The 11,761-nt window shown below is 34.7% G+C and overlaps 1 protein-coding gene across 3 annotated transcripts in view; it reads left to right on the plus strand.

Moving 5' to 3' along the window:
- Positions 1–11,006, plus strand: part of LOC118746859 (aspartate aminotransferase, cytoplasmic) — a 49,858-nt gene extending 38,852 nt beyond the window's left edge. For all 3 annotated transcript variants that reach the window (XM_036480817.1, XM_036480818.1, XM_036480819.1), the window contains exons 3-8: positions 8,804–8,911; positions 9,157–9,230; positions 9,318–9,795; positions 9,875–10,040; positions 10,385–10,527; positions 10,591–11,006. In XM_036480817.1, coding sequence (XP_036336710.1) covers positions 8,804–8,911; positions 9,157–9,230; positions 9,318–9,795; positions 9,875–10,040; positions 10,385–10,527; positions 10,591–10,730 — 1,109 coding nt within the window. In that variant the 3' untranslated portion in view covers positions 10,731–11,006. The remainder of the gene's footprint in view (positions 1–8,803; positions 8,912–9,156; positions 9,231–9,317; positions 9,796–9,874; positions 10,041–10,384; positions 10,528–10,590) is intronic.
- Positions 11,007–11,761: the final 755 nt, after the last annotated feature.

Below are 11,761 nucleotides of genomic sequence, written 5' to 3' on the forward strand. Positions count from 1 at the left end.
TCAAAATTGATATTTACAATAATTTTTAGACGAAAAATAAGAATATTATAAATTTTTGGAAAATGGGCGTAGCCACGCCTACTTATGGTTACATGTGTATATCTTGGTAACCGCTGCACCAATTTCTTCCAAACTTGGCACAGTTGTTGGCCTTCGCATAACATACCAAATGGCCGAAAATTTTTAAAATCGCTCAATAACCACGCCTACTTCCCATATAACGGTAATTTTCAGAAATACGAAAACTGCGATATTTTAGTAACTACTGGAGATTATTCACTCAAAATTGATATTTATAATAAGTTTTAGACAAAAAATAAGAATATTATAAATTTTTGGAAAATGGGCGTAGCCACGCCCACTTATGGTTACATGTGTATATCTTGGTAACCGCTGCACCAATTTCTTCCAAACTCGGCACAGTTGTTGGCCTTGGTACAGCATAAAAAACCACCGAAACTTTTTAAAATCGGACAATAACCACGCCCACATCCCATATAACGGTAATTTAGAGAAATACAAAATCTTCGATAAATCATTAAATATTGAAGCTAATTTATTCAAAACGTTGAAAATTATTGAAATCGGACTAAAATAACGGCCGATTCTCATATAACGGTAAATTTAAGAAATGCTTGAAACTTCAATATTTCGAAATTTAAGGACGCTAATTTACTCAAAATTGATACACCTCGGCTTACCATCTAGCGGAAGGTTTCGGAAGGGTGAAAAAACATATATTTAATACTTGCGCCGGGTATTTAATGTTCGGCTCCGCCCGAACTTAGACTTTCTTACTTGTTATTTTACATGTACACACATACACATATGTATGTATGAATGTTCCCAGCCAACATTTAGTATTGATAGGGGGCACTTGGCAACGCGATGAGCACACGCCCACTTTAAAAGAACAATTTGCCAAAAGGAATTTAAAACCACCACCGAAATTCATAAGTGAATCGCCACGAAATGTTTTGTGCAATTCAAACCTCAAAACAAAACTTTTTTCTCGTCCAAAAAAATTAGCATAACGTATAAGCGCTAAATATTTATATATTTTATTCTTTCGAAATGAATTACGTTGCCAATCTTCCAAAAGGGTCGCAGAAGAAATTTCCTTCGAATTCGTCCATGAATATACGGATGAGTCATCGCAGACTTATTTCTAGCAATTGTTTTTATTACTTTTGGAATACATAGCCATCAGTATTAAAAAAAAGGTACTTTATTTCGGCTGAAGTTGGAAATAACGAAATATTCCTCCACCATCCAAAATGTTTGCTGGGTTCGCACAAATAAATTAATATTTAATTATTTAACATTGTTTTTTAAGCTTTTTTACAGACGTGACTGTTGTTTAATTTTTAAATTTGACCCCTCAGTGGAACCGATCAGCTGTTTCTATTTGTTTTGTTGATAAGCGTATGTAGTGTATGTAAAAATAAGTGCATATATACGTATGTATGTATTGACGTTTCTTGATTACGCAAATTAAGCGCTCAATTGAGCCTATGAAGCTGTAAAAGTCGTCCGCTTGCCACTGATCGACAACGCATATTGTTCTGTACAGTAAGTAAACCAAGAATTAAAAACACATACGGTTTTTTTATAGTGGTCAGTTAACTCACATTCCATACTTAGCTTTAAATTTTTGTACTGAAATTAGGTATCAAGTGCCGTTTTTGAGCCAACTCACCACTGCAAAAACAACTGGTTTTTTAAATTGAATTTTTCATTATAAATAAATTTTGATGCTTAGGTTTAATTTGCGGAACATCGCCCACAGTGTCACAGGTGAGTGGCAGTTCTTGGCCAGATATAAATCTGGGTCGTTCCGGTTAACGTAGACCCGATTGTCGTCGGAATGCCTCAACAGTATCGCTTGATACGAATCCGATCGATTCGATTTGTAGTGGGGTTTACTAGTTTTTAAGCGCTGTGAAGAATCTCGTGAGAACCCTGACAACTCCGACGTATCTTTGTCTTCAAGACGCATTCCACCAATCCGGTGCATGAAAGTGCGAAGATCGGTTAGGTATCCTGTGACTAACTGGATGCTGCTAGAGCCAAGAGGTTTATATTCTTTCTCCAGAAAGGATAGCTAAGGATCCTCTTCGGTCTAAGGCCTCCAACCGCTTCGGTCTAGATCTCGAAGTGTAGCAACTGAGGCCGCAAAATCGTTTTGGTTCCGCACAGACAATAAGCCTTATTTCGGCGGTATGTCGGAGATCTAATTTCCTTATATCATGCAGCGATCTGGCACCCAACAAAAAGAGTTGAAGAGTGTCAAAACACTACTTGACGAGCCTTGAGGCGATCAGCCTATTGGATAGGGCCCCGAAGACCGCATAGCTGTTTGAAAATATAACTACATACTCGTCTGTAAATCGCATTTTAATTTTTCATCTGGCAGAGGTTGGGATTGCTAGCACCTCAATAGTCAATAGTCCCGGTTCCATAAACAGCCGCACCTGTTTTGCCCTCAATCCTTGATCCACGTATCTAGCCTTCTTGATCTTGAACTTTGATCTCGAACTAACTACCAAAATTCACATCTTTCCAGCTTTGGTGTCGTATCTTAGCCAAGATAACTTTCTGTTTCTTGCTCTCATCAAATACCTCGAGATATTTGTATTTGCAACCCACTCGAGGCTGGTGCTCCTTGAAAAAAATATTTAGAGTGGCGTGCCTACGGAAGTGACTTGAGTGCCGTGGTTCACAAAGTTATCATTGACACTGTGAGCAGGGAGTAAAGGCAACCTTTAGAGGCGTGAGCGAAAATCGGATCGTACGATATAGAAATTCTACTCATATTCACCTAGATTTCATAACCCATGTCAGACCAAAAACTCTTTTACAGATCCACATTATTCGACTGTACTGTGTTTCCAAAAGTATATCGCTGGCTCGCCAGTTTTATATCACACACCGAACTGCACTTTTGAGACAGTGCTGCTGAACTTTATCAGCTTATAGCCAACGGCATCGTAAAAACGCTCTTATAGTATGGTTACGAAGTCGTCTATCACTACAGACCAAAAGAGAAAAAATTGGAGTTATATCTATTGGCAGTATTATTCCGGCGCTTAAACCAACTTCCTTATGCTCGGGCGCACTCTTGGTCTTAATAGCCAAGCACTGTACTGAGTATTGTCTAAATGAGTTGAAAGTCTCAGTTTGCCTTTAACGAGTAGGTCTAGATTCCTTCGATGGTCTCAAAATGAAGGAACTTAAACTAAAAGGTCTGCATGATTTCGATAAGTCTAGTACGCGGTATGTATTCCCAAGAATGACTAGCCTAAATAGGCAACCCAAGGGATCGTTGATAATATGAATGCTCCTTTGAATTTGGGTTTGTTCAAAAGACCACCGCTGGTTAAGTGATTCATTTTTTTGAATGTCAATTTTTCGACTAAAAACATCTTCGGCGTGACAACTAAGTAAGTTTGACAGCTGTCAAATTAGAATCCAGTGCGTTCACAACTATGAAATGAATACCGTCACCAAAAAAAAAAAAATATTAAAAATCAACCGGATCTTTTTACCGTCTGAAATTTGCGCTTCAAAACTGCATACTCAAAAATGTTTCAAAGATTCAGATTAAAAAGTTGAATTTTTGATGAAAATTTTGTATACAGTTTTAAACTGCGATTTATATGTTTTGGACGGTATTTTTATGGAAAAATAGCAAAACAAATTAGCTCGAAAAACATTACGAATATTAAAAAAAAAAAAATCAACACGTGGTCATTTGTTTGAGTACTGTATGTACTATTGTGCTCGTATGTTAATCAACATTTTCTTCATGAAGTAAAAATAGTTAATACTTAATCCATGGACGGATGTAATACAATCACATACACACACATGCTTGCTATTGTGATTAATTTTATTGTCAGACAAGAGTAATGTATGGATTTGAACTTTTTTATGACACGACTATCAGCTTGATAAACGCAACTACATATCGATGGCTGAGTGGAAGATTGACCTATCTCGGCATTCAGTTGGAAAACGCCCTATCTCGGAAAATATTTCAACAACGCCCTAATTCAGAATTTGGTTGAAGAACGCCCTATTTTTGAACTTGATTGAAAAACACCCTATCTCAGAATTCGGTTCAAAAATGCCCTATCTCAGCACATTTTCATTGCATTTTCGTTTGAGAGAGGGCATTTTTGAACCGAATTCTGAGATACATAGGGCGTTTTCCAACTGGCTGCCGAGATATGTCGATCTTCCACTCAGCCATCGATATGTAGTTGCGTTTATCAAGCTGATAGTCGTGTTATAAAAAAATCAAATCCATACATTACTCTTGTCTGACAATACAATTAATCACAAAAGCAATTATGATAAATTTGACACAAAGAGAAATTAATGTTTAAAAACAATAGAAATAGTTTGCATAGATTAGTGCTTTATTTTTTAAAGTAAAAATTAAAAGTTAAATTTTCTGTATTTTTTTTTTAAATTTTTTTATTTTTTAAGGGCATCCGTAAAAGGCAAAGCCTGAAAATTCTATAGAATTTCAAAAAAGGTCAAAGTAAAACGCAAATGATGTTGAGTAATCTCTAAAAAATCTAAGAAAATGCCAAAAAGCTTTAGCAGAAATCCCAATAAATCCCGTAGGATTCTGAAAACTTTCCGAAAAGTCCCAAAAAAATCAGGAAAAAAATACCGGAATCTTAACAAAATCAGTAAATATAACCCAGTAGGATAATTTCAGAGTCAACAGCGCTTTCGTAAGGCCTTCCTGAGAGTTGAGATCTTCCACTCTACAGTCCTTTCTCCTTTTGTTTTTGTACGGTTTTTGTGCGATTAGGAAGTCTGATGACCTACCATTTGTAAACAGTTGTTATTTTCAACAGTAATGTTTTTCATTTGAAACGGCCTCAAGCTAAATAAAATTCTTTAGTTTAGAAAAATTATTCATCTTTAAAGCATTTATGTACAATGTACATTGTACATATATCAAATATGTTTACATGGTATGTACATATATGTATTCACATGTACAGTTGTACTACCTGTTATGCAATTCAGACGGGAAGTGTCGACCACCCATTTGAACAATCCGACTCATTAATGTCAGGCACTTGTCATCACGGGTAATATAAAACACAACAAAAAAAAAAAAGAAATGATCATCCACAAACAGTGTAACTTGTAGTCACGCTTTGTAGTCATGAATGAGTACGAATATGAAAGTATGTATCACACAGATGCACATGCAAATACAGATGCATATACGTTCCAGTATATTTGCATTATATCGTATTTATGTACACTATAGTGCAAAACTGAGGCCAAGGTGGTTTTTCTCAAATATTTGCAAGGTTTTTAAAATTAATTTTTTTTGTTATATGGTTTTTTTTTTATAAAAATATGCTGCAGTGCATACCCAAAAATTTTCTAAAAATTCAGATTAAAAAGGTAAAAAGTTTGATGAAAATTTGTTGAATTTTTCCAAGCTCTGTATAAAAATTTAAAGTTTGGTTTATATGGGTTTGGTTAAAGCATGAACCATATTTTTTTATAAAAAAAATAACAAAATAATGTTAACTTTAAAAACCTTGCAAATATTTAACAAAAACCAGCTGGGGCTCAGTTTTGCACAATAGTGTATGTATGAATATTATCACCTTTCATTCGCTCACTCTAGCTATGGGTACTAATCTGAACTTTACATTTCCATTGCCATTGAAATGTTTTTCATATACTATATATGTATGTAAGTATAAACGGTAGAGTGGTCCAAAAACAGTAAAGTCGGAATTTTAATGCTGCCACCCCCTAGGCTTGTTCTATACGGATAAAAAATAACCCTATTTTCTATTTTGAAATCAAATAATATTTAGGTAGTGCTCAAAGCACTCGAAAGTATTTCACATATGTTTTTTATCTTCTGGTAGAAATGGTAGAAAATTCTTGATAATCAATATTTTTTTAAACTCTGGTTCTCTTCAGGAGACCTCCAATATTAATATCTAATTGATTATTTAACTATTTTTTAATACTAAAGATTTTTTATTGGTTCCCCCATTGCATTTTCTGGAGTTTTGCAGGGCCTATAAAATATAGTTACCATGAAAAAATGGTTAAAGAAACAATTGGGTATTATTTTTGTGAATCTCCTGAAGAGAAACAGAGTTTTCCGATAGAAAAATAGTGATTTTTAAGAATTTAATACCCTTCCTACGAAAAGTTGTTTTTTCCCCATATAAAATGCTTGGAAAGATTTGAGCCCTTTGAGCACTCCCTAAATATTTTTTGATTTCAAAATAAAAAATAGGGGTATATTTTTTCGGTAGAGAACAATCCTGGGTGTGGCGGCATTAAAATTCCGACTTTACTTTTCAACATGCATTTTTGGACCACCCTTATGTGCATATGTGCCTGCGCCTGCATTTTGTGTTTCTTTTTTGGCAACGAACCGTAAATGCGCCTAAATATAAAAGTATCTTCCATGGACGTAGACTTAGTGCAAAGCTCTCAAGTGTCGTATGTAAAATTGTGATGCGTAAAATATGTACATTTACAGGCATTTAGTCTGTCAATTGGTGTACTTATTTGCCGTATCTTTTTTGAGTAAATTGAACAACTTCTCAAACTAGGAATGACCATTGGTTGTGCCAATGTTTTTCACATATCGATGGCTGAGTGGAAGATCGACCTATCTCGGCAGCCAGTTCGAAAACGCTCTATCTCAAAAAACTTTTCAAGAACGCTCTATTTCAGAATTCGTTTCAAAAACGCCCTATCTCAGCTGCCGATTCAAAAACGCCCTATATCAGCATATTTTCAATACATTTTGAAGTTTTGAACCGAATTTTGAGGTAGGGTGTTTTTCAATTAAATTCTGGTTCTGGCTCTGACAGCAGATAAGTTAAATTATTATTGAGAACGACGGGGAACAATGGCCGGGAGAGCATCATGGATCAGAGCCGTCAGGTACTACAAATACACAATTGTTAATTATAGTGATAGAAATTAACAATTAATTAATGCTCAGTACCGAAATTTGACAATTTTTTAGATGGAACTAAATTTTAAATAAAAATTATTAAAAATAAATAAACATAAGCTGCAAACAATATTTAATTTCCTGACCTAATTATTTTGACCATAAGTGTATGTATTACTATACCACTAACGCACCTTAGCCAATTTCTTACAGAAACGCACTGCAGATGACGTTGAAAACTGTAAATACCTTTTATTACAATAAAACCGAGCTGATTACGATATCGATAATAATTTCGATGACGCTGTTTTTAACAAAATTAATACTAGAAAACGTATCGATAAAAAATCTTTAAATATATCGATAGGAAAATTATATCGATGTCAGTGACTTCTATACGATATCGATAACATAAATGGTATATGTATCGACAGAAAAGTTTGTAGTGATTAAAAATTAACAACTATAATAAATTGATAACAAAATCGATAGGTGTATCGATAATATATCGATAATTGCATCGATTCAAAAACGAAATCGAAACTTTTTCCGTAACCGTTTCTATAGCTATTTTAAAAAATGTGCATATCGATGGCTGAGTTGAAGATCGACCTATCTCGACAGGCAGGTCGAAAACGCCCTATTTCAAAAATTCTTTCACCAACGCTACATTCCAGATTTTGGTCGAAGAACGCCCTATCTCAGCTCATTTCCAATGTATTTTCATTTGAGATAGCGCGTTTTTGAACCGAATTCTGAGATAGGGCGTTCTTCAACCAAATTCTGAGATAGGGTGTTATTCGATAAAATTCTGAAGTGGGGCATTCTTGAAAAGTTTTCTGAGATAAGGCGTTTTAGAACTGGCTGCCGAGATAGGTCGCCCTTCCACTTCAAAAAAAATCGTTAAATTTATCGAAACGAAACTCTTCTATGCTACTCTTAAACGACATATGTATGTATGTAAATCGCACGAGTAATTTTCCAACTATTGGTTGGCAGTGGCTCAAACCTGGGCTCGAATCGTAACATACGTTATCGTATTACTCGTCACGTTAAAACACATTTTTCAGATTATGGCATACGTGAACGTACTCTTTGTCCCATTCAGCTTATACTGCCTAACGTATCACGTAATTTTCTTTCGTATCATTTTCGATCCGTGAACGGATGTTACGATTCGAGCTCTGGTCATCGTTTGGAAGATTGCTCGTCTACTAATGGTATATCGAGTGCTTTACGATTATGCAATTGGTTTCTAAAAGACTGCCATAATCGATGGGGTCTTGGAATTGAATTAAGTTTTTTTTGCTACTTTAAATATTTCCAAAAAGTTGTCCAGTAGGTGACAAACTAAAATTCTTTTATAGCAATTTTTCAAATATTTATGTATACACTTCTTTGAAGTTCTGCCGAGAAGCCATACCAATAATTCTATATTTCTATAAACATTTTGCATTGCATTTTAATATATTAACTTTGCTCTTTAATAATTTACATTTAAGTATATGTATGTATGTCTCTTATTAAAAATTAAAATCCATGAATGCATGTCTATATGGTAAGCCCAATTAACTTGTATCATAGTATGAACTTAATTGCATTCAATGTTCGCCATTTGTTTAATTTGATTTGTAGCAGTTTAATAATAAATATTCCTCTGCTACGCTCATTAATATTCGTAAACAAAAAACTTTACTCATATAATTGATGTAATTTTTTGCAAATCTCATTTAAGTAAAAAACGTGCATTCAACTTTATATAAATACACATATCAATTCAATCAATATCAATTAGTAAATTAATGCATCTTTATTAAATTTTTTTCCTTTCAGCTTACCGCACTAATGAGGGCAAACCATGGGTGTTGCCAGTGGTGCGTAAAACAGAGATCAAAATTACCAGCGACGAAACAATCAATCACGAGTATCTACCAGTATTAGGTGAGTACTATGAATTAAAAAGACGTGCATTTGCAAATAACCGCACATTTAAACACTTGCAAATTGGTTGCGGTTAGATTTGCGGTGCAAGCAAAAAAGCCAAATAGCAAAAAAGGTGCTTACATACGCATGTGCCACCATTTGCATATATGTACATAAGTAGTGTCTATATGTATAACTATTCATATGCTTTTGTTTACGTTTTTGTGTTTTTACTAATTTGCATCGTTTAATTTCAATTAAAGGTAACGACGCATTCACTAAAGCCGCCACAGCCTTGTTGTTGGGTGAGAATTCAGTCGCTATTGCTGAGAAACGTGTAAGTACAAAAAGCAAATAAAATTTTATTTTAAAACTTAAATATATACATACTTTCAAATTTAAAAATTTCCTTAATCATTTTAAGGCTTTTGGCGTTCAAACCCTCTCCGGCACCGGTGCCCTACGTATTGGCGCACAATTCTTGCGTGTCATTTTGAATCGTCGCGTAGCTTATTACTCAAATCCCACATGGGAGAATCATCATAAAGTATTCGCGGATGCTGGCTTCGAAACGCTGCGTTCATACCGTTATTGGGATCAAGAAAATCGTCGAATCGATTTTGAGGGTTTATTAGCTGATTTGGATGCTGCGCCTGAAGGTGCCGTTATCATATTGCATGCATGCGCACACAATCCTACTGGCTGCGATCCCACACAGGAACAGTGGAAGCAAATTGCCGACTTGATCGAACGCAAGAAACTCTTCCCATTCCTTGATTCGGCGTATCAGGGTTTTGCCAGCGGTGATCCGGAGAAGGATGCATGGGCAGTGCGTCACTTTGTGGAACGTGGTTTTGAGTTGTTTGTCGCACAATCGTTTGCCAAAAATTTCGGTCTTTACTGTAAGTTTCAATTAAAAGTGTGCTATTTTATGAATGTTTGATTTCTCTAATTTGTTTGTTATTTTTTTGTGAATCATAGGTGAACGTGTCGGCAATTTAACGGTGGTGCAACGCAGCGCTGCTACCTCGGAAGCGGTCGCATCGCAACTCACATTATTGGTGCGTGGCATGTACTCAAATCCACCAGCGTTCGGCAGCCGTATTGTTGGGACAGTGTTAAATGATCCTGAGTTGCGTAAGGAGTGGTGAGTAAAGCGATTTGTAGGCGATTATTTTCTATTGTTTATTTATTTATTTTTTAAATCTAGCACATTACATAACCCGCACCATATAAATCCAAATTTCAAACTTACATATATAAGCACATTAATAAATTACCCCTAAAATTTCTTGAGAGATTTTCGCTGTCTGTGTCACAGGGCATCTTTTTGGCTACCTTTCTTCTGCCAGTATTCCTAGACTTTATGTTAACTGCCTAAATAATATATTTACACATGCATATGTTTCGTATTATATAAATTAAATATACTATCTACTTAATTTACCTGCAAATAATAAATAAATAAATTTTTTTAAATAACTTTGACAGGATGGACTGCATTAAAACGATGTCAGGTCGTATAATTAAAATGCGTCAGGCACTTTTCGATCGCCTTACAGAACTCAAGACGCCTGGCACATGGGATCACATTGTCTCACAGATTGGCATGTTCTCATACACGGGATTGAATGGTAAGTGTATTAATAAAAGTGTCATCAAATGTATTAAACTCGTCGCTTCTTTGCTATTTACAGAAAAACAAGTACGCGTGCTGATCGATGAATTCCACGTTTACTTGCTGAAATCGGGACGCATTAACATGTGCGGTCTCAATGAGAATAATGTCGATTATGTGGCCAACGCTATACACACGGCTGTTACAAAAAATTTGTAATTGAAGTGAAAATTTATGCACGCATTTAGAAAGAGAATTATGACAAAAAGCGAAAAAAATTTTATATTTAGCGAAATTTTAATATTCAATGGCTTTCAAATAAGTACACACATTAACTAATTAGGGAATGTTTATTAAGATGTACAATGTACAAACAAACAAACATTTAATATGCTAGTAGTTAATAGACAGCAGTCCAATAACATCATCCAAGCAACAACAAAACAACTGAATAACCTCTCAAATTGATGACAACTCCCCCACTGAGAAAATGAATAAAGGCGCAAAATAAACAAATAAATGCAACCAACAGAATTTATTTTGTATTAGTAATGCAATAAATGCAGAACCATAATCAAAGCAAAATACAAATATTAAGTAGAAACCGCCAAAAAACTGTTTATAAACCAAAAATGAAGTTTGTTATAACCGACGCTATGTATTTACACAAAAACTTACGTATATAAATTATATGTATATTATTAGTAAAATATGACACATAACAAATATGTACACCGCAAAGAAGTTATACTCTATTTGTAATACTTAGATGAAATGTATTAAGCGTTTAGCGAGCCGGTTCCTCATTATATTGAATGTATACAAATATTTTGTGTTAAATCAAATAAGTAAAAATCAATAGAAGAAATTAATAAATGTATTGTTATTAAAAAAAATCAAGAATAAATAAAAAAGTTATTTATAAACTAACCAACAATAATTTTTGTTGGTAAAGGATTGAATGGATCTGCTGAAAGTAACTAACATACCTTTCATTTTGGTCCGACCCTGATGATGAAACAGCACATCTCCTGGGACTACCGTTAGATGAGGTTGACGAAGAGTAGCTGATCTAGGCACGGCTATAAAAACCACAATATACTGTAATAAAAATAACAATAACGCTGAGAGTCGTAACATTCGTTACTCAATCAACTCTAAACTTGTAAGCACTTTTCATTGCTACTAACTTTGCTGTTGTTTGCACATACAAATTTTTTAAGAGCCCGGGCAACTCGCAGCTTACCTCT

The sequence above is a fragment of the Rhagoletis pomonella genome, unplaced genomic scaffold (assembly GCF_013731165.1).
Source record: "Rhagoletis pomonella isolate Grant_MI unplaced genomic scaffold, Rhpom_1.0 Rhpom_scaffold_00011, whole genome shotgun sequence".
NCBI lineage: Eukaryota > Metazoa > Arthropoda > Insecta > Diptera > Tephritidae > Rhagoletis > Rhagoletis pomonella.